This window comes from Plecotus auritus (genome assembly GCF_963455305.1).
Source record: "Plecotus auritus genome assembly, chromosome: 13".
Taxonomy (NCBI): domain Eukaryota; kingdom Metazoa; phylum Chordata; class Mammalia; order Chiroptera; family Vespertilionidae; genus Plecotus; species Plecotus auritus.
Genome location: NC_137779.1, coordinates 28,606,259 through 28,634,250, shown reverse-complemented (window position 1 = coordinate 28,634,250; position 27,992 = coordinate 28,606,259). Strand labels below are relative to the sequence as shown.

The following is a 27,992-nucleotide window of genomic DNA, read 5'->3' as shown; positions in this document are numbered from 1 at the left end:
CCAGACAACAGTGCCAGGCCGGCCCCAACTCTGGAAATAAGGGGTCTGGGAGGACCAAAGCCACGGGAGAAGGCTGACTCCAGGGGCCTGGTCTCTGCAGACAGCTCTGAGCTGCCTGCCGCCGGGGTCAGAGGTAGGACTGCTTAAAGGTACAGGCTCCTCCCCTGGCCCTTCAGAACCAGACCTGGCCCACCTTTCCAAGCTCATCCCCGACCCCTGCACATCCTAGGCCCACCAGGTTCCCAGACGCTGCCCATGAGTGTCTTCCAATGTGGAAACGTAGAATGTCGTCTCTGATTCCTCCACCTCTTGGTTCCTTACGCCCTTTAATGCCCAACTGAAATCTTTTCTTTCAGAGAGGGAGGGAGAGGGAGAGAGAGAGAAACATCCATGATACGAGGGAATCATGGATCGGCTGCCTCCTGCACGCCCCACACTGGGGATGGAGCCCACAACCCGGGCATGTGCCCTGACTGGGAACCGAACGGTGACCTCCTGGTTCATAGATTGATGTTCAACCACTGAGCCCCGCCAGCCAGGGTATAGGGCTCTTTTATTAACAGCCCCCACCCCCACCTCCGCCTCCTGCTCTCGCCCTGTGCATCAAGCCCTGTGCTATTGCTAACCATGACTTCACACAGTCCTCCTAGCAACCCTGTGAGGGGGACCCAGTCTGCAGATAAATGACTAGCAAGGGGTGGAACCAGGATCCGAGCTCTGATCCGGTTCCCTCTGCCTGAAACATGTCCCCTGCCTCTTTGCAGACCTAACTGGAGCTTCTCCCTCCGTTTTCAGCACCACCCTAGCCTCTTTGGAAGAATCCCTCAGCCTCAGGCGGGGTGGGGTGGGGCGGGGCGGGGCAGGCACAGGGCTGGGCTTTCCCCTCTGCAATGAGGCTGTTTCTCCATCTCCTCCACCAGACAGGGGGTCCCATGATGCAGGGGTCTCATCACCCTTGCAGCTGTGCCCCCAGAGCCTGGCATTCAGCAGGTGCTCAGCAAACACTTCCCAAATGGCTGAGTGCACTGTGTCAGCAGCAGGAAGCGAGGGGCCTGAGGGAGCCGAGACAGGAAGAAAGCTTTAGAGCTCCAGCCGCGCCTTCCATTAGCGCATCTTCTCTGCTCCTGACAGCCGGCCCCCAGGGACACCATCTGAGCCAGCCGAATTGAATTCCCGTCAAGGCTTCACCTTGGAAAGGCGGCCTGGGCCCCCACCACGCCGCCCGGGAACCAGCGGTGCCAGGAGCTGCCGGTTAATATTGAACGTGGCCCGCACTGCGGCAGAGCTGCAGGTTAGAGGAGCTGGAGGGGGAGGGGCGCACAGGGTCTCCGTGGGGTTGTGAGGAGGCCACAGCTGGGAAAGGGCTTCGTAAACCAGAAGGCCCCCGGCAGACGAGCATTAAACACATCCATCTGAGCCCCTGGCTTAACTCAGGAACGGCCAGGGCAGCGCGTGCTTGCAGCGGGACAAGGAGACTGCTGACTGAGCCCAAGCGTGAATGTATGGGGGGATCAGGGGCTCCCCCGGGACATTTCCCGGAGACAGTGGGAGGGCAGAGCAGCGGCGCCAGCCAGACTGGGACTCCACTGTGTGGCCTGAGCAGCAACGGTACCAACTGAGCCTCAGTTTTCTGATCTCTGAAATGGGCATAATAAAATACCTTCCTTGAGGGGCTGTTATGAGGCTTAAATGAGAGAAATGACGTATAGAGGACCCAGCTCAGCACATAGTAGGACCTCAGAAAATGCTGAGTTTCTTCTCCCAAACCAGGCATGGGTCCTGAGGTTGGAGAGAAGAGATGGGGCGGGGGGAGGGGCACATATTCATCAGCCAGAGTGACGAGGGGGCATAGGAAGGGTGACCTTGAAGCCAAACATCTCGAGTTTGGACTTGGCATCATGGTGGGGCAACACCTAGGAGAGATGTCAGAGAGAGCATGGGCAGAGAGCCCCGGACGGCAGGAACAGAACGGCCCTTATGGACCATCTCTTCTCATCGTCTGACCCCTTCATTCAGCAGATGAGGCCGCTGAGGGCTCAGACCAGCCCAGACGCTCCCACAGCAGAGCTGGGGCCTGACCCGCTCTGCAGTCCCCTGTACGAGACTGCCTCAGCCGGGGGAGTCACCCAAGCCCGCCCATCGGGTCGGGGAGGCAGGTGACATGGTGCGGTGCCCCCATCCCCGGGGGGGAGGGGACCTCTGCTTCTCTGGCCTGGACAAAGCAGGCCCCTCATCTCCCACCCCTTCCTGTCTCTCTCCCGTATGTTTCCCACAAACCCTGGGAGGCTCCCCAAAATGTAAGTCTGACCGGCCCCGCTGTGGCGTCAGGATGCTGTGTGACGTGGAACAACTTGCCCTCTCTGGACTCCGGTGTTCTCATGTTTACAACAGGTCGCTCCTCCCTGACTTTCCAAACCCATAGGGCTGTTGGGAGGATCAGATAACAAGTCCGACGGGAGAGTGCCTTAGAAAGCATGAGCTGTTCGGTGAATAGCGGGGGACTGCTGTTAAACCCGAAAACAATCTATCAGAAACCTCTACTTTCTGCTCAGTTTTGCTATGAACCTAAAATGGCTCTTACAGTAGTCTTTCTTTCTTTCTTTCTTTCTTTTTTTTTTTTTTAAAGGACCTCTAGCAAGACCCTCTAAAGCCTTTAAGTCAGGCCATATAATACGGGTTCAAATGCTGGCTTGCAATTTTCATGACTTTGGGCAAATCAGTTCACCTCTGTCAGAGGTCTGGCTTTTCTTCTGCGGAGACAGGAACTCTGGGGCGAAAGAAGGGCTGGGAAGATGCTACAAGATATGATAAATGAGGGGAAGCCCACCAACCTGGAGGAGGGTCCCCCACCTGACTGTGAGAGGAGGTGGGGTCACCTGTTCCTCTTGGCATCCCTCTCCCTTCCCCACAAGGAGACTCTCAGCTCCACCCCAGGTAGATGGTGACTCAAGTCATCCTGCAGCGACTGGTCCCTCTGCTCCTGTTGCCATGGCACTGCAGCACAACCTGGCCAATCGGGAAGGAGATGGGTGTCTTAGCCCCTGTTGCTAAAGCCGAAGCAGGATGCCTGGCCAATGGGAAGGGCGGCAGAGTGGAGCCACCATGGAAACCTCAGCCCTGAGATTCTGTTCCAACCAGGTTTTTGCTGTTTGCAGGGGGGGAGGCTGGGCTTCCTGCATTCCTTTCCTTGCAAAGAGCATCTTGCAGACCAGGGAGGACATCCAGGAGCCACAGCCAGGGTGCGTGACAAGAGGCCTCTGCAAAGAGTCACAAAGGACCCAGCCTCACAGGGCTCAGCTCCAGATGTCCCCTCGTCATTCTCCCCGACCCCTCAGATGCGCACCATCACCTGGTCTGTGACCTCAGGCCTTCCCCACAGCTCTCCCCCACCCCTCAGATGCGCACCATCACCTGGTCTGTGACCTCAGTCCTTCCCCACAGCTCTCCCAGCCCCATCTGTCCTGAGAAATGGCTGTGGGCTGCAGGAAAATGCCCAGCCCAAGGGAAAGGAACATGGAGCCCACCCCCAAGGGTACCCTTCCACCCTCCAGCTTTGTGGCTTTGCACCAACGCTCCACCTCTTCTCCTACGAGCAGGGAACGGCAGGAGGACGGAGATGAGGGTCGGACAGGGCTAGCCCCTCTGCAAAGTTCAAAGATGGAGCCAGTGGGCTCTGGATGCCTCTCAGATCTCACATTGCAGACGTCATGCTGTCTTGGCCTCCAGGCTCTGGATCAGGCGCACCTACAAGGAACACCTTTCCAAGGGGGAGCCCTGGCAATAGCGCCAAGGGACACACATGACTCAGGTTGCCCTTAAAATGCCACACCAGCAGGGCCATCCATTCTAGAGCTGAGGCCCAGAGCGGCAAAGCTGGCCCTCAATGCCACACAGCTAAGCCCTAGCTCCCAAGCCCAGCCCTCCAGCCGGCCTGTGCAACCTCCTTCAACCAGCCTCCTCACCCCCCGCACCCCCCCCCCCCCGCCGCAGGCAATCAGGGAGCTGTGCATGCCCAGGCTCTCAACACCCCGTATTTCGCAAACACGGGCATAATCGCAACTGCAGGGGAAAGTGCGTCCCACCCCTTCCCAGCTCCGCCCTGGCTGTCACTCTGTTGCCTGGCAACAGTTCTTTCCAGAAACCTACATGTCATCCTGAACAAAGGTCTGGTCCGCATCCTTCCCACCAAACCCATCGCCCAGTCATATCCCTCTTATCTGCTAAATGGCCGGCAAGTCATCCACGCCTCCCCTCCCCTGCCTCGTCCCCAGTCTGAGGTTCCATCAGATTTCCTGGACAACCACACTGGCCTCTCCGAGGCTTCCTGCTTTTACACTCGCTCATCCCCCGACCCCCCCCCCCAACCCCGCTTCCATTCTGTATAACCACAGCCAGATATGCTTTTAAAAACCCAAACCTCATCATGTCACCTGGTGCTGGCTTAGAAGCTTTTTTTTTTTTAAAGAATTTTTTTATTTTATTGATTTTTTACAGAGAGGAAGGGAGAGGGATAGAGAGTTAGAAACATCGATGAGAGAGAAACATCGATCAGCCGCCTCCTGCACACCTCCTACTGGGGATGTGCCTGCAACCAAGGTATGTGCCCTTGACTGGAATCAAACCTGGGACCTTTCAGTCCGCAGGCCGACGCTCTATCCACTGAGCCAAACCGGTTTCGGCAGCTTAGAAGCTTTAATGATAAAACCCAGTAAGTGTTTTATGCCTGGCCAGTGTGGCTCAGTGGGTGAGCATCGACCTCAAAGATGCTCAGTGGTTGAGGGTTCGATTCCCGGTCAGGGCACATGCCCGGGTTGCAGGCTTGATCCCCAATGGGAGGCGTGCAGGAGGCAGCTGATGCATGTTTCTCTCTCATCATCGATGTTTCTCTCTCTCCCTTCCTCTCTGACATCAATAAAAATATATCTATTTTAAAAAAATAAAGGATAGCTCCCTCTTTAAAAACAAACAGAAATGGTCTATTACAGCTTACATTCAATATTGTTTGGTATGGGTTTCAGGTGTACAGGCCAGTGGTCAGACAACCCTACCCTTCCCAAAGCGTGCCCCGCTCTTCCCAGGACCCACGCGGCCCCACCACGGTTATTGAAGCATCATTGACTACGTTCCCTGTGCGGTACTTTCGACCCCTGGGACTTCGCTCACAACCCATCTGTACTTCAGCCCTGGTCTGCCACCCCCAGAAGTGTCCCAGCACGAAGTCTGGCTGCTCTTGTTGGTCTTTGCTCAACTGCCGCAGGCTGTTCTTTCTCCGCGAGTCTCTCGCCCTCCGCCACGCTGCCAGGAAGCTCACACTCTACTGGTCTGACTTAACAAACGGCATCTTCTTACTAAGATGACTAGTCATGCCCTGGCCGGTGTGGCTCAGTGGATAGAGCGTCGGCCTGCGGACTGAAGGGTCCCGGGTTCGATTCCGGTCAAGGGCATGTACCTGGGTTGCGGGCACATCCCCAGTGGGGGGCGTGCAGGAGGCAGCTGATCGATGTCTCTCTCTCATCGATGTTTCTAACTCTCTATTCCTCTCTCTTCCTCTCTGTAAAAAAATCAATAAAATATATTTAAAAAAAAAAAAAAAAGATGACTAGTCATTTTCTTTTACAATCCTCACCCGAGGTATTTTCCCATTGATGTTTAGGGAGAGTGGAAGAGAGAGGGAAAGACAGAGAGAAACATGGATGTGAGAGAAACACATCGATGGGTTGCCTCCTGCACAGGCCCCGACCAGGGCCCGGGCCGGGGAGGAGCCTGCAACCGAGGTATGCGCCCTTGACCAGAATCGAACTCGGGACCCTTTGGTCCACAGGCCGACACTCTATCCACTGAGCCAAATGGGCTAGGGCTTATTTTTTAAATATATTTTTATTGATTTCAGAGAGGAAGGGAGAGGGAGAGACTGAAACATCAATGATGAGAATCATTGATCGGCTGCCTCCTGCACGCCCTGACTGGTGATCGAGCCCACAACCTGGGCATGTGCCCTGACCTGGAATGAAACCAAGACCTCCTGGTTCATAGGTCGACGCTCAATCACTGAGCCACCGTGGCCCGGCTGCCTTCTCTTGCTTGGTTTTAGTGCCAAAGCCCTTTAGCCCTCCAGAATCCCTTCCCCTCCCGCTGCTCCTTGAAGGCCAGAACTCTTACACAGCCTTCAAATCCCAGCCCACAACTGCATGATTGCACCACCATAACAACAGTGACCTGTGTACATTGTTTTCAGCCCTTCTCCTCATGGACCTGTACACAGATTGCCCTGAATATACTGTCCCTCCGTCTTATAGTGACGGGCTGGCTGCGACTCCGCTGGGAGCAGGGGATGGGTAAAGGGCCATCTCCCTGAGAGTCTAAATCACAAAACCCAACAGCAACGGCATCTTCCAATCACAGGGATGCCGGCCAAGGAGGCGTGTGTGACCAGATGCTGCCCAGGATGTGTGTGGTGGGAGGCAGACATGGGTGGGTCCCCAGACCAGGCCGGCTTCTCTCTGTCAACCCCCAGCCTCAGACCCCGGCAGGAGACGGTGGCGAGGGGACGGTCCGACGCGCCTCCTGCAAGGGGAAGTGGGCCCCGTTTCGCTTCTGCTTTGAGGTGAGACACTTCCTGTGTCAGACCAGCCTGGGAGCGCTCCTGTCCTCCCGTGCCAACCGCCCACGGAGGCCAGTGTGGTGACTGGGGACCGGAGGGTCTGTGGCCTTGGTCCTCATCGCTGTGCAGGGAGCCAGGCCTCCAGCCTGCCCGCCCTCCTTCCCAATGCGGGAAACCACTCACTCACAGTGGGCTTTCTCCCACTCCTTTGTAAAAACATATATTTTTATTGATTTCAGAGAAAGGAAGGGAGAGGGAGATAGAAATGTCAATGATGAGAGAGAATCATCGATGGGCTGCCTCCTGCATGCCCCCCACTGGGGATTGAGCCTGCAACCCAGGCCTGTGCCCTGACTGGGAATCAAACCGTGGCCTCCTGGTTCATAGGTCGGTGCTCAACCACGGAGCCACGGCGGCCGGGCCAGGGGCTAGGGCTGGGCAATTCTTTGCTGCAGGAGCCACCCTGGGCAATGCAGGGTGTTGGGAAGCGCCCATCAGATGCCAGTAACACTGCTGACGGTTATGACACCCGAGTGTCTCCAGATATTGCCAAATGTTTCTCAAACGGGGGTCAAAGTCGCCCCCAGTGAGATCCCTGGCCAGCCCCTGGTGCTCCCCCAGCCTGTACCAGGGGCCTGGGAAGGTGGGGGGTGTAAGACGGCGCAGAAACCAGGCTGGGGACAGGGATGCCGCGTGTGGCACTTTACTCCACTGCTGCTATGTACAGGTATGTACAGCCGGTGTGAGCCTATGTACACTATTTCACAACATTATCTTACATCCTGTGCGCACTCCTAGTGGGAAGTGCAGATCCTGCTCCAAGACCCCACAGGGGGTGCAGGAGGGGACTCTCAGAGGAGCCGCCCCCCCCCCCAGGACACTCCTGGGGGCTGCCTGTCCCCTTCCCACGGGCCATCTGGGCCTCCCACCTGCTCTGGGCGGGCGCTAGCTGCTTCCAGACTCCTTCTCCTCGAGCGGAAGAACACTGGGGGAAGCGGCGGCGGCCCCCGCCCACTGACGGAGGCAAACTGCCATCGATGCCCGGAGCCTGGCTGATCCTATTGAACACAATAGCCGACGGGTACCCTCCCAACCTCTGACCCCACGCCGGCCTCAGGGGGCGCTGGCATGCATCTTCTCCAGGCAGCTCGCCCAGAACGTGACCAGCCGGTTGTCGCGGTTGACGCAGAAGTCGGTGAAGTCCCTCAGCAGCCGGTCGGCGAACTTCTCGTCGCCCGTGGCACTGGAGCGCCAGGTCTTGGTCAGCATGGTGTTGTAGGCCCAGTTGTAGCCGATCCGCTCCTCGCAGAACATGTTCTGGTTGGCGGAGCTGGTGGAGTTGCGCCGCCGGCGCTGCTGCCCCGAGAACTTGCGCTTGGAGTAGGGCAGCTGCAGGAACACGGTGCCTGGAAGTAGGGGAGGGGGCTGGGTTGCAGCCACAGGAGGCACCCGGGGTCCGGTCGGGGTTGGCTGGGCAGTTCTGCAACCACAGGCGGGGTGCGAGGGAGGTACCCTGTACATGGGGCCCGCCCCCCCTTCTGTCCAGAGCGCCTCACCTGTGACGTGGATGTACTGAGGCTTGTTCTCAGCGGGGAAGTTAAAAGCAGACGCGGAATATTTATCTTGCACAAACCCGAACCTAAGGGAAAGACAGGAAGACGTGCTGAGTAGGGCCTCTCAAGGGACCAGGGGCTAACAGGGCCTGGAAGGTCTCCTGCAAGATGGAACGTGCAGGCTGCTTCCGTCTGTCCCCGCTGCGTCTCAACCTCTACCTCTCCGATGGCTCACCGGGCCTCCTCCCGCCCGGCCTCCGTTCACATCCGGGTGGCTGAAAGCCCCCTCCGCCGCCCTCTTCCTCATCCCCTGCTCCTGGCACCCCCAGCCGTCCCATCAGACCTTCCCAAGTGCCCATCACACCCTCGGGACTGTCAGGCCCTCCAGAACGGTCCTGGTCTTTATTTACCGTAGCCACACCTCTCTCCCTTTCGTCTCCCACACTAAGCACATAGTAGGTTCTCATTAAAGCCTCTGAAGGGAAATGAAGTGTCTTAATTGAAATTCTGTTCTTAGAAGCGAGGACCGCAAGTCTGGGCTCTCTGCTTCACTGCGGTCTGGAATGGGCAGGAGGGGCCGCTTTTCACGCACGGCTGTTCCTTCCGGCTTCTCGTCTCCGGCTTGTTCTATTCCTGGTTTTTCTATTTCGTGAGGCCCATTTGTCACAGCTCTACCTGCTAAGTGCCGCAAAGGACATGGTAATAGATGTGGCTCCCGCCCTGAGCCCGGCGGCTTATGTAACGCGGGCGGGGACACGGGCAGAACTCCAGGAGGTAAAAGGCCCCGCTCCTCCCCTGGACCAAGTTCCTCGGGGTGGGGCTGTGTGGCAGCCTCTACATTAGCCAGACATGCAAACCACACGGACAGGCTGACGGGCCTCGCAAGCCCCATCCATGGCCCGCAGGCTGATTCTGTCAGGTGCAGGAGTGGCCTGGCTTTTCCTCTCTTCCTCTCTACTTCTAATCAAGTCCTTCATCTCCTCGGCGCGGGTCAGCCTGAGCCAGATTCTTGCCTCATCTCTTCCTTAAGTCACTAGGAAGGACCTTCCATTTTAAAAAGGCAACTTAAGCTCTGCGCACTGGCAGTGTGGTAACCAAGGAGGTTTACCCGAGGCGCGATTATTGCTAAATGGAAAAAAAAAAAAAATGCGTGGCTCAGTGGCTGAGCATCAACCTATGAGCCTGGAGGTCACAGATTACCGGTCAGGGCACATGCCGGGTTTCGGGCTTGATCCCCAATGTGGGATGTGCAGGAGGCAGTTGATCCATGATTCTCTCTCATCATTGATGTTTCTATGTCTCTCTCACTCTCCCTTCCTCTCTGAAATCCATAAAAAAAAAAATCTATATCTATCTGTCTATCTATCTATCTATCTATCTATCTATACACACATTTTAAAAGGCAATTTAACCACATGGTCCTTGGCCCCCTCACTAGCCCCGGGACGGACAGCCGAGCTGGGGAAGGCTTCCCTGGAACACATCTGAAGCGCCAGGAAATGCCTACTGACTACTCTATCGCTGCTTAAGCACTGACTGCCTTATCAGCACGTGTCAAGGGACTCGTGACAAATTCCAGTTTTTCGTCTCCTGTCATCTCCTGGATAGCGTGTCTCAGGTCTTGTTGGAGGCTAAGGAGGGAGCTCTGCTGTCCCCGCAACTGGAAGGCGACAGAAATCGGGTCTGAAAAGTAACAGCCATGGGAACCAAGGCCGGGGCCCTATCGGAGATAGCAGCACATGTGACATTGGGGGGCTAGACCCGTTTCCCCGGAAATGAAACACACGGGGCTTCGCTCTGGGAACTGCTATTCCAGACCAACGCGAGGGCCTCCCCGCCATTCTCTCGCGCGAAGGGACGAACCTGTGCGCAATGGCTTCCTGGAAGAGGTGCATGCGATCCCAGTAGGTTTCCGGTTCAAAGCCTGAAAGGGAGAAGGAACAGATGCTTGGCTGTGACACTGAGGTGCATGACTGGCCCGGGGTCTGGCCTTCTGAGCCCTTCTCTGCTCTTGGCAATGCCTCCCCGGGTCACAGGCTCAGCTTTTCCACACGACCTGCCTCCGGAAAGACTGGCCTCTACCCCAAGGGGGGACGTGCCAAAGAAAGTGACAGCCACACATTCTCACCCTCCCCTCCCCTGCGTTCCATCAGGATCTAGAGGAGGGGACGAACGCGAGTCCTTAGGAGCCAGTGTGAGCTGCCAGGACTCATTCCTATGACCTCCTGTGTCAGCAGCGGAAAGGAGCATGATGTCCCAGTGCAAACAGGAGAGGAGCTTTAAGGCCAATCGTTTGGCCCTAGCCAGTGTGGCTCAACGGATAGAACGTCGGCCTGCGGATCAAAGGGTCCTGGATTCGATCCCGGTCAAGGGCATGTACCTTGGTTGCAGGCTCCTCCCAGCCCGGGCCCTGGTTAGGGCTGGTGCCCGAGGCAACCAATCGATGTGTTTCTCTCACATCAATGTTTCCTCTGTCTTTCCCTCTCCCTAAAAATCAATGGAAAAATATCCTTGGGTGAGGATGAACAAAAAAATAAAGAATTGCATGTTATCGGCCTCTAAGGACCATCGTCCATTCCCCTATGAGGAAAGGCAATATTATAAGCTGGGTGGGGGGGACATGGAAGCAAATAAATATAAAAATAATTTTGGAAAAGTGATCGGCGGGGGAGGGGCGGGGACACACTTTGCGGGGGGGGGGGGGGGCTGGGCAGGCTGTCCCACAGCAGCAGGCCAGGGGCCAGGGCCGCCCTCGGGACGGAGCAGCCACGGCAGGAGGCATCCCCAAGGCCCGGGTGCCTGCAGTGGCCTCGTCACTCCTTCCGCACTTGCAATCTTCTCTCTGGGACAGACCTGAGGATTCTGGGCAACGGGGGAGCAAGGGAGGAAAAGGCTTTGGCTTCAGTAGGAACACACACACCCAGCAGATTCCTGTCGGGTTTTTAAGGGTTTGAATTCACTGTTATCAGAAGGGGAGATAACTGGAAGAGAAGCAGCACAGAAGCAAGAAAATCGAATTTTAGATTCCAGCCCTTAGTCCTTGAAGCTAGGACTCCTTTCGTTCAGCTGTAACCATGGCAACCCACAGAGGCTGCTGCTCTTGATGACGGGGTTATGAGTGGCAGAGAAAACCATCAGCTCACACAGAAAATGTCCCCCGAGGCCAGCCCCTCGCGCTATCCTGTGCTGTCACCATGAAGGTGGAAAACCTCAAAGGAGGCTCGGACGGTGCGGGGGACCATCTCTCTGTCCCCTCAACATACGAAAAGCAGCGCTATGAGGCGGCGCCTGGCTGAAAATCGTCAGATAGCCACAATCATTAGGCATTTCCGAACTGGTCCTGCTCAGCCACACTGTGAGGTCACACGTGTGTGTGTGTGTGTGTGTGTGTGTGTGTGTGTGTGTGTGTGTGTGTAGAGTGCTTTATAGCCCCGCTGGCGTGGCTCAGTGGTTGATCATTGACCTATGAAACAGGAGGTGAGGTATGATTCCCGGTTAGGGCACATGCCCAGGTTTTGGGCTTGATCCCCAGGGTAGGGTGTGCAGGAGGCAGCCGATCCATGATTCTCTCCCATCACTGATGTTTCTATCTCTCTCTCCCTCTCCCTTCCTCTCTGAAATCAGTAAAAACATATAAAATAAATAAATAAATAAATAAATAAAAAGGATTTTGAGGCTCAGAGACACTAAGTGACTTGTCAGTCACTAAGTGAAGGACGAGGATTAAAACCCTGATCCTTTGGCCCCTTGTCCGAAGGCTCTCTCTACGCAGCAGCCTATGTGGGTTAGCTACCCGGAGGTGTCCTTGGGGGAAACGGGGTCTGGTCTTACTGGTGGAGACAGAAGCCCCGAGGGGAGCCTCTCTTACTGTCGAACAGGTGCTCGCTGCCCTCCTTGAGCAGACAGCTGACGTTGAGCGGGATGAAGAGCTGGGCTCGAAGCGGGTCGCCGTACAGGTAACTGGGCAGCGCAAAGGGACCCTCCAGAACCGGGACCAGCAAAAAGCCGCAGGAGGTGGCCTTGCGATGCCACCCTTGGACCTGGTGGGAAACACAAACGCAGTGTCACCCCCAACCTGGCGCAGACGAGAGGAAGCACTGCTCGGGGAGCGGAGCTGCCAGGTGGCGTCACGCACGTTGACTGGCACCGTTGGTGATCGTCGGCTCCCAACCAGTCCCGGGAAGGAAAACTCAGTCTCACCTCCTGACGAATACTCGAAACCGGTGAGCTAAGCACAGTTCCTCCCCGCAGCCCACGCGTCTGCAAGGCCAGTGTTTCTTCTGGGAGGAGGAGACTGGAGAGAGCCATTTCTTGCCTCTAAAAACCTTTCTCGCCCAGCTGGTGTGGCTCAGTGGTTGAGCATCAACCCAGGAACCAAGGTTGCCAGTTTGTTTGTTTTTTAAATATATATTTTATTGATTTTTTACAGAGCGGAAGGAAGAGGGATAGAGAGTGAGAAACATCAATGAGAGAGAAACATCGATCAGCTGCCTCCTGCACGCCCCCTACTGGGTATGTGCCCGCAACCAAGGTACATGCCCTTGGCCGGAATCGAACCTGGGACCTTTCAGTCCGCAGGCCGACGCTCTATCTACTGAGCCACACCGGTCAGGGCGAGGTTGCCGGTTTGATTCCCGGTCAGGGCACATGGGTTGTGGGCTCGATCCCCAGTAGGGGGGTGCAGGAGGCAGTTGACTGAGGCTGATGTTCCTCTCTCATCCATGTTTCTCTCTCTCTATTCCTCTCTCTCTAAAAACCAACAAAAATACACTTTTTAAAAAACCCTTCTCGTCCTATAGGGTGTTGGGAGGAAGGTCGCAGGATATAGGTTAAGTCCTGACTTTGTCCTTTATCGAAACCCCACTAAGTCCAAGCATCGAATGGGAACACGATCCGCTCCAGCTGGCTGAGTGGGACGCGGCGCAGGGTGCGAGGTGCCTGCCTGCGCAATGAGCACGGCTCTCGGCAAACGCCCGAAGCTGTCCGTCTGAAGACTGGCCCGTGAGCCAAGCTACTGGGGCGCGGAGACAAGCCTCCCCGTTATCATGTTTCCTTAGGAAACAGTGGCCGTGTTCTTGGTCTTAAGATATTTTTTTAAACCAGAAAACTGATATATATATATATATATATATATATATATATATATATATGTGGCTTTGGCATACAGATGAGATTTGTGTCAAATACTATTTCAAAAAAACTACAGAACTACAGTTTGGGCCATCCCTCGATTTAAACAAATACAATTATGCTTAAAACTGAAGGGGACCACTCTGCAGTTTTCCCAGGGACTCTCAGATCAACAACAGCATAGCCACACCTCAAACACCAAGCTCTCTGTTTGACCAAAATACTTTCTAAGGCTTCAGTCAGTGACTTTTTCATTTGATGTGATACCCATCCTAATGAAATCCGATTCATAACCACGTGGGCCATTGCCTTAGAATAATAGTTAACATGCACTAGAGACTTCGGGCCATCTTTTAAAAGCTGGACTTACAAATGCTCCCCTGATGAGACTCTCTCCCGGGGGAGGGTGCTCGGAGATGCCAATGCCCCCCGTCCCCGGGGATACGTGGTGGTATCTGGACACGTTTGGCTGTCACAAGGCAAGCGTGCTCCTGGCGTTTAGGGGTGGAGGCCAGGGACGCTGTGCAACAGCCTATCAAGCACAGGACAGCCCCCCACGGCAGAGCATTACATGGTCCAAGGTTGAGAAATTCTGATCTACACCCTTTTTGACTGCTTGAATTTTTTACTATGCTTAAATATTTTTAAAGAGGCTATTTCAATAATCCAGCTGAGAGGTGATAGGAGCATGAACTAAAAAAAAAGTGAGCCCGGCCGGCATGGCTCAGTGGTTGAGGGTCGACCTATGAAACAGGAGGTCACGATTCGATTCCCGGTCAGGGCTCATGCCCTGGTTGTGGGCTCAATCCCCAGTGTGGGACGTGCAGGAGACAGCCGATCCATGATTCTCTCTCATCACTGATGATTCTCTCTCTCTCTCCCTCTCCCTCCCTCTCTGAAATCAATAAAAAAATATATTTTTTAAAGTGACATGATTTGCTACTAAGCACCCACTGAGCCCTCTGCAAGGCGAGCCAGGGCCCCATCCGCAACGAGAGGAGGCTCTCACCATCTCGAAGAGGACCGCGGCGGTCACCGCCATCCAGTGGAGCTTGATCTCGAAGGCCGCGTTCAGGGAGAAGTTGCCATGGTAATAGCAGCTGCACCACTCCAGCCGGTCTGTTCGGTTGTTCACGTCCACGTCCAGCGTCACAGTCCTCTGCTCCGGGACAGTGGCAGCTATGTCCGCGCAGAGGAGGGGCCCCAGGAGAGAGGGAGAAGGAGGAGGGGATGAGGAGGAAGAATAAACACCCAGAGAGGGAACTGCAGCATCACCAAAGAGAAAAATCGCAGATTCTAGAAGCTTCTGGGAAGATTCTAGAAGCTTCCTGGAAATCATCTAAGTCCAGGGGTTGCAAACTTCTGTCAAGGCCCAGATAAGAAATACTTCAGGTTTTGCAGGCTATGTGGTCTCATACAGAGACTGTTTCAATGGTTCAGGTCTGCCATTATAGTCCAAAAGCAGCCACAGGCATTAGGTAAACGTAGATTTTATTTACAAAAACAGATGGATTTTTAGGGTGGTGAAACGGCTCTGTATGATACTACAATGCTGGATCCATGTCATCATACATTTGTCAAGACCCATAAAATGTACACCACCAAGAGTGAACCCTAATGCAAACCACAGACTTTGGGTGATGATAATGTCAATGTAGGTTCCTCGATTATAACAACCGTCCCACTCTGGTGGGAGATGTTGATAGTGGAGGAGGCTGAGTGTGTGCTGGGACAGGGAGCATATAGAAAGTCTACTTTGCGCTCAGTTTTGCTTCGAGCCTAATAGTGCTCTAAAAAGAAAACTTATGCCCTGTCTGGTTAGGCTCAGTCGATAGAGGGTCGGCCTGTGGACTGAAGGGTCCCGGTTCAATTCCGGTCAAGGGCACATGCCCGGGTTGTGGGCTCGATCCCCAGTAGGGGGCATGCAGGAGGCAGCTGATCCATGGTTCTCTTATCATTGATGTTTCTATCTCTCTCTCCCTCTCCCTTCCTCTCTGAAATCAATAAAAATATATTTAAAAAAAAGAAAAAATTTATTATAAAGCAAACAAATAAACCAACCAATTTGACCAGCCATAGTTTACCTCCCCCGTTCCAATCCCACCCCTTCATTTATAGCTGAGGAAACAGCAGCCAAGGAGGGAAAATGCCTCCGTCAAGATCACAGAGTCAGAACCTCCGCCAGCTGAACCCCTGCTCTTCCGATCCCGGTGACCCACGAAGGGACACAACTGGACCAGCCATCCAAACCACATCACACACCGGGGGAAGTCTCCCTTTTCTGGTCTCGACCCCGGAAGGCAACAGTCCTATAATCTTGCCTCAAGAAACCTCATCCTGAGGCCTAACGCCCTGTTTCATCAGCTGTGTACTGCTCAAAAATTCCAGGTCGGTATCAACTAGCTCATCCCCCTGGGCCTCCTGCTCAGAAACCCTACGCAGCCACAGAGGAGAGTTCTGGATCAATGAAACATGGATGCGTCACAGCCTCCCCGCGTGCCTTCTCCGCTGGCCACACTCGCTTGTAATCGTCCCCTTTCCTCCTGTTCCTGGTAACCTTCCTCCCAGTGTAAGCCATGCGCTCACCCGTGCTCACCCGAGGCCTGGCCAGGATCCCACGGACACTGCTTGGCTGGCTACCATACTTAAGGCGAAATAACCCGGTGGCTCTGATGCTAAAGTTTCATTGAAACTGGCACACAAACCCCCTCCAGCCCTGCCCGGCTCCGACTCCTGTCTCCTGAGGCCGTAGTGCAGTACGGTCAGGGCTCAGACAGTCGAGAAAACACGCCAGTCCTAACACTGCATAGAAGCAGAGCCTTGGGAAATTCCTTCCCCTCCCTGAGCCTCAGTGTCACGAGCTCTGCAACATAAATCACAGCATCGCTCCGGCACGGGAGGAGGAGGAGTAAATGAGGTGACTGTCTGCTTGCTGCAGAGCCCGGCTCATGAGCGATCCAGAAACCAGGGCATGAAGGCTGTCATCCGCACGGCACCGCCCGGGGCAGGGCTGGAGCAGCCGCAGGGCCGGGAGGGCCGAGGACAGTGCTCGCTTCGGCTGCAGCTCACTCCTCCCTCCAGCTCTGAAAACACCCTCGCTCGGCCTGACACCTGCTGAGGGAGGTAACCCACGAGCTTCAGGGCCTCCCAGGGTTGCTGAGCTCCCCGATCTTGGCTCCTTCCTGGAATCTTCAATTCCCTCCCAGGCAGCCGTTCCCAATTGGGGGGAATTTGGCGCTCCCCTGGGGATGCCGGGCAATGTCTGGAGACATCTTGCCAGTGGGCGGTGCCACTGGCATCTAGTGGGTAGAGATCTGAGAGGCTAAGCATGCTACGAGGCACAGGACAGCGTGCCCCCCCCCGCCCCCACGAATGATCTGGACCCCAATATCCACAGTGTCGAGGTCGAGGCCCCTGCTTTCTGGTTTTGCACGAGGGACTCCCATCAGAAGAAGCCCTTCTATCGAACACTTTAAAGGAAAAGACGTTCTTCAAATAACTGCCAGCTACCCCCCACCTAAAAAGAGCCCAAATCGAACGGATGTGTTTTGCAAAACATTTTCCTACAACGTGTTTGGACACTTGCCGCCATCAGTGCCCCTGATTCTCCGCCTCTGACCTGGGCGATGCTGAGCGACCCGTAGCCAAGCCCGTAAGAGCAAAGAGCGCTCTGTGCTGGTCGGAGGGGCGCTCCGTGAGAGGTGATGCTTGGACTTCTGGCCCTGGGTCGGGTTCCTCGGAAATCTCTCTTGCTTCCTTCAGCGCTCAGGAAAATAAAGTGCCACCGTACACCCACCAATATTTATTTAAAGTAACTCATTGTGCCTCTGTCTCTGAAAGGGACCTTGGGGAGAGGGGGACGCTGATGAGCACTGTTTGTTGGTCGGGACAGTAACGAGCTCGGCCCACTCAGCAGGAGCCAGCGCAGGAGCCTGCAGTGCCGACAGACCGAATGGCCAGCGCGACAGCCACGGCGGCTCCGATCCCGGGTCCCGTGGCCTCGTGCCCTCGGCTGGCGGCCACTCGGCCTCCGCCACCCGCCAGCGCACCGCCAGGCCCTACGTGGGGCGGGCACCTACCTAGAAGCGCAGCGGCCTGGCTCCGTCCTCCGAAGCTGCGGCTGAAGGAGCTGTGCCTGCTCGCGTAGGAGGCCGGCCGGCTGGGCAGCCAGGGCAGGAGGAAGGCCGGGATCTCGGAGTGCAAGAGCTCTTCGGCCACGAAGGCAACCTCAAACCACTTGCGCTGGAAGCTGGCGAAGTCGTCCACCGCGGGCGTGTGCCAGGTGGTGGGCTGCTGCATGGCCACTGGGGAAGCAGAAGGGAGAGAGAGCGCCTTGGGCACGAAGGCCGGTTTGCTTACGGACGCACGCCACAACATGGGTGAGACATAAGCACATCATGCTGAGCAGAAGAGGCCAGGCACAAAAGGCCACACTGTAAGAGTCCCCTTAATAAAATGTCCAGGAAAGACCAATCTTTAGAGACAGACAGCAATGGGTGGTGGCCAGGGCCTGGGGGAGGAGGAGTCTGGGACTGGCTGCTATGGGTCCACGGTTCCCTACTGGGGGATGGAATGATCCGGAACTAGAGACAGTGGTGGATTCACGACATCGTGAATGTAGCAGATGCCACTGCATCGCTCACTTTGCCCGGCATTTCTTCCACTTGAAGGTACAACGGGTCACGCTCAGAAATGAAGGGAAGAGGTGGCAGGGACACACTAGCAGCCACAAGGGAGACGACGTGCCTGATCCTCGGGGAAGAGCGGCACAGGCCGCTTTATCGGCTGCACGATTCCTGAGACCCAGAGGCTGACGCCCTTCGTCTGCAGGACGGGAGGCACACAGCCCTGTGCGCCAGGGGACCGGAGCCGCCTGTCTGCGTCCTGGCCGCCTCCGGAGCTGCGCGAGCCAGCTCTGACCAGCTGGCATTGCTCCCCTCTTGGGGATCCCTTTTCCTCATTAAAACGACCGCAAACAAACACATAAAACGTATCTTGGGAAATACGTTAGGTCTTGATGGTCTTCCTGGGGGAAGAATTGGAGTCTGCAGGCCCAGCGAGGAGAAAGCGCTGTTCCACATGCAGGTTAGGGCCCATCGTGTCATACTCGGGACCACCTGCACCGGGTGGGGGCGCTCTAATCAAAGCCAGCCACCGACATGACCTGCGGGAATCGGCTCACGCCAGGTCCCTTGCCCTCCTTTAGGGTCACCTCCCATTCACACTGCTCTCACAAGAACGTCCTGTAGCTTTAAGAAACCCGCGTCGCTCCGGCTATGCTTAATGTAAACACGAACGCTCACGGAAGCTGACAGGCCCGGCTCAACTTGGGAAACAAAAGTGACCCCAGAAGCTCAAGCAGCAGCACCATCTGAGAGAGCGAGTCACCGGGCGAAGCGCCAGCCCCCCTGGCACCAGCGTGCCGTGCCTCTGACCTCGGTCGGGCTCCCTGTCCACGACCATCTTGTAGAAATAGAAGCCGTAGATGAAGGTCCGCCAGACTTCGCCGGACGCGTGCGTGATGAGCTGCTCCTCCAGCATTTTCTGAGGGAGAGACAGTGAAACTCTGAAATTCCCGCGGAGGGACATGTGAGAGGTGCAGCCCCCAGCACAGGACGGAGTGGAGGGAGTGACAGGGCCCCCAGGAGACCGTAGCCTGCACCCCCATCAGCCATAGCTGCACCCTGCTAAGTGCTGTGCCTGGTGCAGACAATGCTATAAAGTACAAATGCATATTTTAATATCATCAAATATTTCAAACATACAGGAAAGTATAAAGAAAATCTGACTTCAACAAATTTAATATTTTACTATACTGACATCAGATCTTTTTAAAATACATTTTTATTAGCGGGCTCTGTGCGCAATGGATAGCGCATTGGACTTCTAAATATATTTTTTATTGATTTCCGAGAGAAAGGGAGAGGGAGAGAGAGATAGAAATATCAATGATGAGAGAGAATCATGGATTGGCTGCCTTCTGCATGCCCCCCACTGGGGATGGAGCCCACAACCCGGGCATGTGCCCTGACCGGGAATGGAACCGTGGCCTCCTGGTTCCTAGGACGACGCTTAACCACTGAGCCACGCTGGCCGGGCTCAGCCAGATTTTTTTTTTTTAAATATATTTTATTGATATTTTACAGAGAGGAAGGGAGAGGGATAGAGAGCTAGAAACATCGATGAGAGAGAAACATCGATCAGCTGCCTCCTGCACACCTCCCACTGGGGATGTGCCTGCAACCAAGGTACATGCCCTTGACCGGAATCAAACCCGGGACCCTTCAGTCCGCAGGCCGACGCTCTACCCACTGAGCAAACCGGTTTCGGCTCAGCCAGATTTTTAAGTCGTGTCTTTCCAAGCAAGACAAGCTCCTTCCTCGATTCCAGACAGCCCTCACACTAGGGACGGAGTGCATGTCCCTGCTTCCTCATCGCTTGCGAGACCAGGGGCGCAGGTTTTAATATCATCAAATATTTCACACATACAGAGATAATTCAGAGTTCCACTGTCTATTAAAAACAGACCCTCACCCCACCTCCAGACCTCGCTGCTGGAAAGGGCGGCTCTTTGAGAGACGGGCTCCGGCTTCCCGGGCCCGAGCAGACGGTTCTGCGGGCCCCGCCCGGGCTGTCTCACCTGCATGATGTCGATGGCCATGGCCGGCGTCTGGACGCCCTCCACGTTGTTCACCAGCCAGTGCACCACCTCGGCGCTGATGAAGCAGGAGGGCGAGAGGCCCTTCTGTTCCGAGAGCAGCTGGACGCCTGTCCTGCGTTCCAACGCGGCGTGCGCACCATGGCAACAGCGGAAAGAGAAGATGGTGAAGAAGGGACTCGTGCTAAAGCGCTTACTATCTGACGTGAGGATCCTGAGTGCGATTGCTCCCCACTATTTCTAGACCCCGAGAAACCCCAGGACAGAACAAAAATGGTGTAAAAGGGGGGAAGGGAGAAGAGAAAGCAAAAAGGACCTGACATGTAGAGAAGACCTATACTCGTCAGGTATTAGACCAGGTGAGTTACGTAACTATTTTATTTAATCCTTACATCAAACCTGTGACTTCCATTACCCATTTTACACACAAGGTAAGTCTCAGAGACCAGAGAGGTCAAGGAACTCGCCCAAGGTCTCACAGCTAGTGAGCAACCAAGTCAGGTAGGACCCCGCCAAACTGCATTGCCCGAGCATGGCCCGGCTTGGGCCGGCCGGGCCCTCCCGCCCCGGCGCTCACACACGCGCCCAGCACTTACGAGGGGTGCTTCATGGCTTCCAGGATCTCGGCCAGCGTGGAGGCCGACGTCAAGGAGCTCGCCACCACCTGCTGAGAGCTGGGACACAGAGCGCCTGGTCAGCAGGGCCAGAGCGGGGACCTTAGGAGCCTTCCTTCCTACGGAGCTGGGAACTTGGACAGCACTGACATTAAAGGCGCCCCAGAAAGTTCTGGCTCGCTACATCCTGGGGTTAGCTTATGGGAGGGAGGGGGGTTTCCTACTTCCGAAGTGTATACATTAAAAAACAAAAAGAATTCCAAGTGATTTTATGTCCACACTTGCTTATTTTTTTTTAAAAAAAAATACGTTTTGTTGATTTTAGAGAGGGGGGAAGGGGTGCCTCCCACACCCACGCTGAATGGGGACTGAACCAAGCACCCCGAGTTCCCACTCCCAGACTCGGACAGGAGGTGGTCCCACCCGCGTGAGCGCCATCAGCAAGCAAGTTCTTCACCACGAAATGGAACCTGTTCTAATTTTCAGTCACTGGTCCGATTCCTGTCAATGTTGGTCTCCCTGTCTCCAGCCTCAACACCCCCAGTTCCTCTTTTCTTTCAAAAGCAGAAGGAAACCTGCGCCCCTGGTCTCGCAAGCAATGAGGAAGCAGGGACATGCACTCCGTCCCTAGGAACCAGGCAGCCCCTCCGGCCCTCCCCGGCCAGAGCCAGGCTTGACGGGGATGAGCCTGGGAGACGGCAGAGACGAGAGACGCCCAGGCCTGCTTGCGCCTCTGCACGGATGCTCCACTGGCCACAGTGAACGGACTGCGTGCGACATGGGAAGCCGGCCCTGCACGTGCGACATGAAGGCAACGGAGCGCCTCCGACAGCGTGGGCCAGGCAGGCTCTCTCGGGGGACGGGTGCCAGAGTCAGGTTCCTCGGGCCGCACAGCCCAGGGCTGCTCCGTCAGCCCAGGGAGGCGGCAGGAACAGCCTGGGCAGATGGCGAGGGAGCCATTATGCAACAAAGGAAATCCAAAAGTATTCTCTGATCTGCCAGGGGTAGAACAAGCTGGGGTGTGGGCCACTTCCTCAAGCAAATGAGGTCCGAGCGGCTTCTGTTCCCTCTGGATTCTCGGGAATTTGCCATTTCCCAGCGTGGCCCTGTCTGGCCACAAAGAGGGACCCATTCCCTATCCGGGCATTTCCTCCAGCGGCATAGACCCCCTGCACGCTACCTCATGCGAGGCCTCTGCCACGGGAGCCCCGTGGGACAGGACGGACTGGCTCAGAGCCCCCTCCCCAAAGCCCGCCCTGCATGTCTGATCCTCCGCGGGGACCTCTGAGCTCTCCTGTGAGCAAGGCAGGGCGCGGGTCATCAGCCCCAGCACAGGCGCTGGTAAGAACGAGCTGGGAGTCAGGACTCGGGCCTCCCAGCCTCCCAGCCTCTGCGGGCGGACCATCCCCACCGCCCAGGAGGAGTCTCACCTGCTGTCATTGGGGTTCGCGGAGGTGAAGCCCTGCTCCCCCGAGTTCTGGGAGCTCCCGAAGGTCTGGCTGTTGCCTCTGTCCGCGGACTGGCCTGTGCTTACCCCCAAGCTGGTGCCGTCCAACCCCGGGATGGCCGTCTGGTCCACAGATACCTGTACGTTAAAAAAAAAAAAAATTATTTAAGGCTATTTGCATTTATGGTCCTTTTCCTTTCTTTTTTTTAAGGGGGACTAGGAGGACTCGAGCACTTCTAAAATGAAGCCTTACATGATCAGCTGTGTTGTTAGATGCCGCACAAATTACTCCTGCTAAGTCAGGGCGTCTCAACCTTGACACTACTGCCACTTGGGGACAGGTAAGTCTGCTGTGGGGGCTGTCCTGTGTGCGACACAGAGCAGCATCCCCAGCTTCTACCCACGAGATGCCAGTAACTCTACTCTCATTATCTCCCCAGCCCAGTTGTAACGAATAAAAATGTCTCCAGATAGTACCAAATGTACCTTGGGAGGCAAAATTGCCCCTGATTCTGAAAGAACCATTTGGCTCTTGGTTTTGGGGGGACGGGGGGGGGGGGGCGGGGGAGGGACATACCAAAAACACATAGACTCTGCCAGCACCCTAAGTGCATGGAGAAAGGCAGCAAGAGGCAACTTGCAATGACCAATCCCCATCTGCTTCTAACCGGCAAGACTTAGGAACAGGTACCGCCCTGTCCTTCCAAATGAGAAGCCAATGGAGGACTCGACCCAGCTCCGTCAGAAACTGGCAAACATTTTCTGGAAAGGACCAGACTAAATATTTCAGGCTTTGTGGGCCATCTAGGGCTTGCGGCAACTACTCAACTCTGCACGGAGAGGCACAGAAGCAGCCGTAGACAATGTAAACCAACGGACATGGCTTTGTTCCAATAAAACTTTATTCATAAAAGCAGACGGTGGGCCAGGTTTGCCCATTCCCTGACCCCTGCTCTACGTTCATCTTTCAAGAGGCTGCACAGAAGGGCGTTTTGCTCAGATCTTCATTCCAGGAAAAGCCATGCTTCTCCCGGGAAACTGGCTTGCCTTCACTTCACGACCACTGTTCTCCGGCTACGTAGATGAAACTCGAGGGGCTTTAGAAGACCTCACATGATGTCCTATCATACTTTTCCTTTTCCTGAACTTCCCCCAAATCTGCAAATCCAGTCACATGTTTATTCTGGAGGTATGTTTGTTTCCATCGTGCTCCTGAAGTAATTTTTTGGACCAAGGCCAGTGGAAAACCGACGATGGACAGAACGGCTGTCTTCTCGCACAGAGGCCTGGAGCGAGCCACGCGGAGGGGGTGCTGGGCCTAGAACACCGGTCGCCAACCGGTGGTCCATAGACCACTGGTGGTCCGTCAGGTACTCCCTCTCCCAGGAGGTGGAGTTTAATCTCCCCATCCTCTTCCGAGTGGGCTGGATGAGCACAGAAAGGGAAACCGTAACTTCATGGAGGAGACAGCTGGCAGGTGCCACATCACCGCGTGGTGACTTCTGTCACCAATGATGTAGGGGCCTGTGGCCCCTCGCCACGCCACGTGTTAAAAAACAAAGCAAGCAGCCCGGCCGGCGTGGCTCAGTGGTTGAGCATCGACCTGTGAACCAGGAGATCACGGTTCGATTCCTGGTCAGGGCCCATGCCCGGGTTGTGGGCTCAATCCCTGGTGTGGCGGGGGGAGGGCGTGCAGGAGGCAGCTGATCCATGATTCTCTCTCAGCATTGATGTTTCTATCTCTCTCTCTCTCTTTCTCTCTCTCTCTCTCTCTCCTCTCCCTTCCTCTCTGAAATCAATAAAAATAAAAAGTTTCTAAAGAAAACAAAGCAAGCAGATTTTATGTTATGCATATTTAACACAGAAATAAAGTGCAATTTAATTTTGTGTGAGTATAGGGAGCTCCCTTACCGTATCTGATTTGAGTAGAGATAATTTTCTAAAATGTTTTATGTCTTCTGAACAACATACCTGGTGGGAGAGATAAATATTTTCATGTGTCCTCCTAAGATCTCAACTCTGTTATTTCCAATTGTGGGAACTCATCCACTTTTGTTCTACTGGTGAATTCTACCACGTGAAACTGTGGACTATTACGGGATTTATAACACAATTCTCTTATTCCAGATCTGTTGATCTTTTTAAAATATTTTTTTATTGACTTCAGAGAGGAAGGGAGAGGGAGAGAGAGAGAGAAACATCAATGATGAGAGAGAATCATCGATTGGCTGCCTCCTGCACGCCCCCCACTGGGGATCAAGCCTGCAACCCAGGCATGTGCCCTTGACCGTAATCAAACCTGGGGCCCTTCAGTCTGCAGGCCGACGCTCTAGCCACTGAGCCAAACCAGCTAGGGATTGTTTTTTCTTATGTTAAATTCGAAGCTAAGTCCAAGAGGGTCTCTCTTGTTAGAAAGCAAAAGTTTAAAAAGTCCGACCTGAGTCTGTTTTAAACCAAAAATGCAGCGTGCCGCCCACACGCAGAGATCACAGATTCTGGATTGGCCTCAGAGGCCCCGGCAGGGATTCGCCCCGAGTTGAGCAGCTCCCTGGGAAGAGGTAGGTGCAGACCACACAGACAGGTGGGCAGAATGGTGCAGGCGCTCAGCCACTCGCCAGCTGGATGCCACTTGACCAGCTAACATCTTCAAGCCTCAGTTTCCTCATCTGGAAAGTGGGGTGATAATCCCTGCACCTCACACCCTGCTGGGAAGATCATACTTGCAGAGCCCATGGCATAGTGGGTGGCAGAGAGGTACTTAACGCTGGTTTCCTGACTTCCACCCAATAAGGGTCCCTTAACCTCCACCTTTAAACTCCCAAGTCCCATCCTCCTTTGCTTGCCCTGCTCCGCATACACCTTCTCAGCTCTCTCAAGTCCCTGTAACTAGGCCAGTTTCACACACTCAGGGGCCTTGGTAAAGGACTGGGAGCCCCGTTTATCGTCACCTAGGACCTGTCAGGACAGTCATTGCTAATGTTGACTACAGGGCAGGGGGGTCACGGGTCAAGCCCGTTGGCCCTGGATTTAAACCCCAGGTCGGCACCATGCTGTGTAAAGTACAACTTCTTTGCCTCTCAATTTTTCCATTTGTCAACTGGCCCTAACACTTCCACCTAACGCACAGGTGACGGCGTGAGGATAGCATGAGATGGTACTAGTGCGTGGCAGATAGCAACTGAAGAATGTTAAGGCGTGGAAGGCCCTTGGCGATCTGGCCCAAACCCTTCCTTTGACACACGTGGCCGGACGAGCTGCCCGGGGCCGCACACGTTAGACTCCGACAGCACATGCCTGTTAGTAAATGTGTGCTGGTTTCCACCACTTCCCGCTTCTCACCCCACGATTACAAACTTCTCTGGTTGTATTAGGAGTGGAAAAAAAAAAAAAAAAAGCGTTCAGTCCTTAAGCAGGCCTCGTCCATGCTGCTTGTATTACACGGACAAAAACACCTAAAAGGGAAGATGCTGCCACTTGGCGAAGAATCAGTGGCAACTCTGTGGCACGGACAGGAAGCGTGAGTCAGCACTGATGCGACCATTTGGTCTCTTACATCCGTCATTTCCACCCCCCTCTGCCATGGCCAAAACCACGGATCGGAACGTACGCCTCGGAGACCAAATTCAATGTCAGCTGCCCTTGAATCTCAGCCGAGGTCCCATCCCATCTGTCCCGAGCCGAGCAGAAGGCTTCTGCTGACCGGGCAGGCGTGCGTGGGCTGCAGGGTTTGACTGACCTGCGAGTAGAAGGCAGACGACGCCGTGCGGGGACTGCGGACAAACTCCATAAAGAAGGCCCCGTCCTGGAGTCAGAGGAGGAGGAGGAGGAGGAGGAGGAGGAGGAGGAGGAGGAAGAGGCAGTGGCAGCAGCAGGTGCAAGAGAGCGAAGGAACGGAATGTGGACCAGTGGTGAGCCATCAGGGGGCGGAGGGGGGGACAAAAGAAAAACAAAAAACAAAAACAGGGAGGGAAGGAGAGAAACAATGGCTCATGAAGAGAACGGGGGAAGAGAGCCACGGGGAAGACAATATCCAAATGCAAAGCACAAGCAGGACTTCACCTTCGCGGGCAGAGCACCCCCTCGCGTGGGAGCAAGCACCTGGCATCGAAGGCGGGTCCAAGCTCCCTTGGGCCTCCTCGGAGCCCGGCTCGGATGCTCGTGCCCTCCCACATAGCTCTGAGCTCCCTTCAGACCTATGCCAAGGGGGAGGGAGAGGCCGGGGAGCAGCTTGGAGGGGGTGGGAGGGAAGACGCTTCTGGGGTCACTTCCTGGCCTCCCACCAGCCTGGGTGACCAGCATGCCTCTTGGAGAGATACTCAACGGCTTGAGGTTTTCAATTTTGTCAGTCCTTAAACATGGCAGCCAGACGGGAGGAGAGGATTCCATGCAGGACAAGTTCTTGCTTTGTTTTCCGAGCAAACAGGTAAAGAGGCAGCAATCCCTTCTCCTCCACAGTCTGTGTGACAATGTCAGAGTGTCGGATGCACAGGCACTGGTGGGAGTTTCTGAAACCGCCTTCCTCTCCCAGCCTGTCCTTGTAGGCCTCAAGTTGCCATGCATTTGAAACAAAAATGACATAGAAGCCCAGGCAGTGTGGCTCTGTGGTTGAGCATCAACTTATGAACCAGGAGGTCACGGTTCAATTTCCGGGCAGGGCACATGCCTGGGTTGCAGGCTCCATCCCCAGTGTAGGGCATGCAGGAGGCAGCCGACCAATGGTTCTCTCTCATCATGGATGTTTCTATCTCTCCCTCCCGCTCCCTTCCTCTCTGAAACCAATAAAAATATATATTTTTTAAAATGGCATAGAGGACTTTTCCAATGACCCCTCCTTCCACCTTTCTTATAGCTAAGAAGGCCTCTCTTGTTCTGTCAAAATGTTTTACTTTGGATGCATTATCACTAAATTCAGAACCGACACTAGATAGATCTGAAGGCCTCTGCTTTCCAACGCCTTCCTTCAATCTTCTCAGCAGAATCACTGAACTGTCTGGCTGTGTGTTTGATCAATACTGCGGCCATTTCCCACAAGCCACTGGAAACTCGGGTAACCAACCATAAAGACACGTGGCTGTGGAGATGCAAACTCGGGTACCCTTCCACGAATCCCAACCCAGACGTTGCCTGGAGACATCGCCAGGCGGTTCTGAGCATGTCAGCCAGGGTTCTTCACGCTGGCCATCGCATCACACTTTTAACTCTCCTTGACTCCACGGGAATCCACACCCAGCATGACGGATGGCCATCCATCTGGATTTTAGTGTTCAGTGGGAAGAGTAGGAGAGTGTTCTAAATAGCAATCAAATATCTGGTTGTTGCCACATTTTAGCCTGGATGCTTGTGGCTCTATAATTTCTCTACTTTTCAGGCCTGTCCCTGGCACTGTTTCTAATCCTCACAGATGGCAATGAGCAGAGGTCAAAGTGAGGGTACTTGGGGATTCTCATTGTTCCATCCGGGTCCCTTCTCTGCCAGAACAGACAGAAGCAGAGGCGCTGATACTGCTGAGATGTATGTACATGCAAGTAAGGATGAGTGAAAAGCCTCTTCCTTGACCAACAGATCATTCCTTACGCACAGCCTGTCCTTAGAACTGCACCTGAAGCCACAGCAAACTACAGCCTGCAGGCCAAATCCAGCCACTGGCCTATCATAGTCCGTGAGCGAGGAGAGGGTTGTAGCTGCTATGGAAGTACCTACACAAAGGCCTTGATCTTGCCTCTTGGCCCACAAAGCCTGTATTCCTCAAGGTTTGCCAGCCCCTGACCTGCAGATTACACAAGCTGCCTGCAGCCTCAGTTATACTTTTCCTCAGATTTCAATCCCTCCATCCTTGTAGTCTAATGCTAGTAATTTATCCTGAAAAAATAACCAGCGATGTGGTCAAATAATTATCTGCAAAGATGTTATTTGCAGTATTATTGATCATTGTAGAATAATGATACTAGTAAAGATTTATGGAAGAATTTTCAAAAGTTGTTTTTAAAAC

The 27,992-nt window shown here is 54.7% G+C and overlaps 1 protein-coding gene across 4 annotated transcripts in view; it reads right to left on the bottom strand.

The window, feature by feature from the left end:
• Positions 1 to 6,806: 6,806 nt before the first annotated feature.
• DEPDC5 (DEP domain containing 5, GATOR1 subcomplex subunit) overlaps positions 6,807 to 27,992 on the bottom strand; it is a 73,958-nt gene continuing 52,772 nt past the window's right edge. For all 4 annotated transcript variants that reach the window (XM_080650376.1, XM_080650378.1, XM_080650379.1 and 1 more), the window contains 10 exons: positions 21,987 to 22,141; positions 20,539 to 20,616; positions 19,925 to 20,057; positions 18,720 to 18,828; positions 17,364 to 17,588; positions 14,294 to 14,463; positions 12,023 to 12,194; positions 10,018 to 10,078; positions 8,158 to 8,240; positions 6,807 to 8,007 (listed from right to left, as the gene is read on the bottom strand). In XM_080650376.1, coding sequence (XP_080506502.1) covers positions 7,715 to 8,007; positions 8,158 to 8,240; positions 10,018 to 10,078; positions 12,023 to 12,194; positions 14,294 to 14,463; positions 17,364 to 17,588; positions 18,720 to 18,828; positions 19,925 to 20,057; positions 20,539 to 20,616; positions 21,987 to 22,141 — 1,479 coding nt within the window. In that variant the 3' untranslated portion in view covers positions 6,807 to 7,714. The remainder of the gene's footprint in view (positions 8,008 to 8,157; positions 8,241 to 10,017; positions 10,079 to 12,022; positions 12,195 to 14,293; positions 14,464 to 17,363; positions 17,589 to 18,719; positions 18,829 to 19,924; positions 20,058 to 20,538; positions 20,617 to 21,986; positions 22,142 to 27,992) is intronic.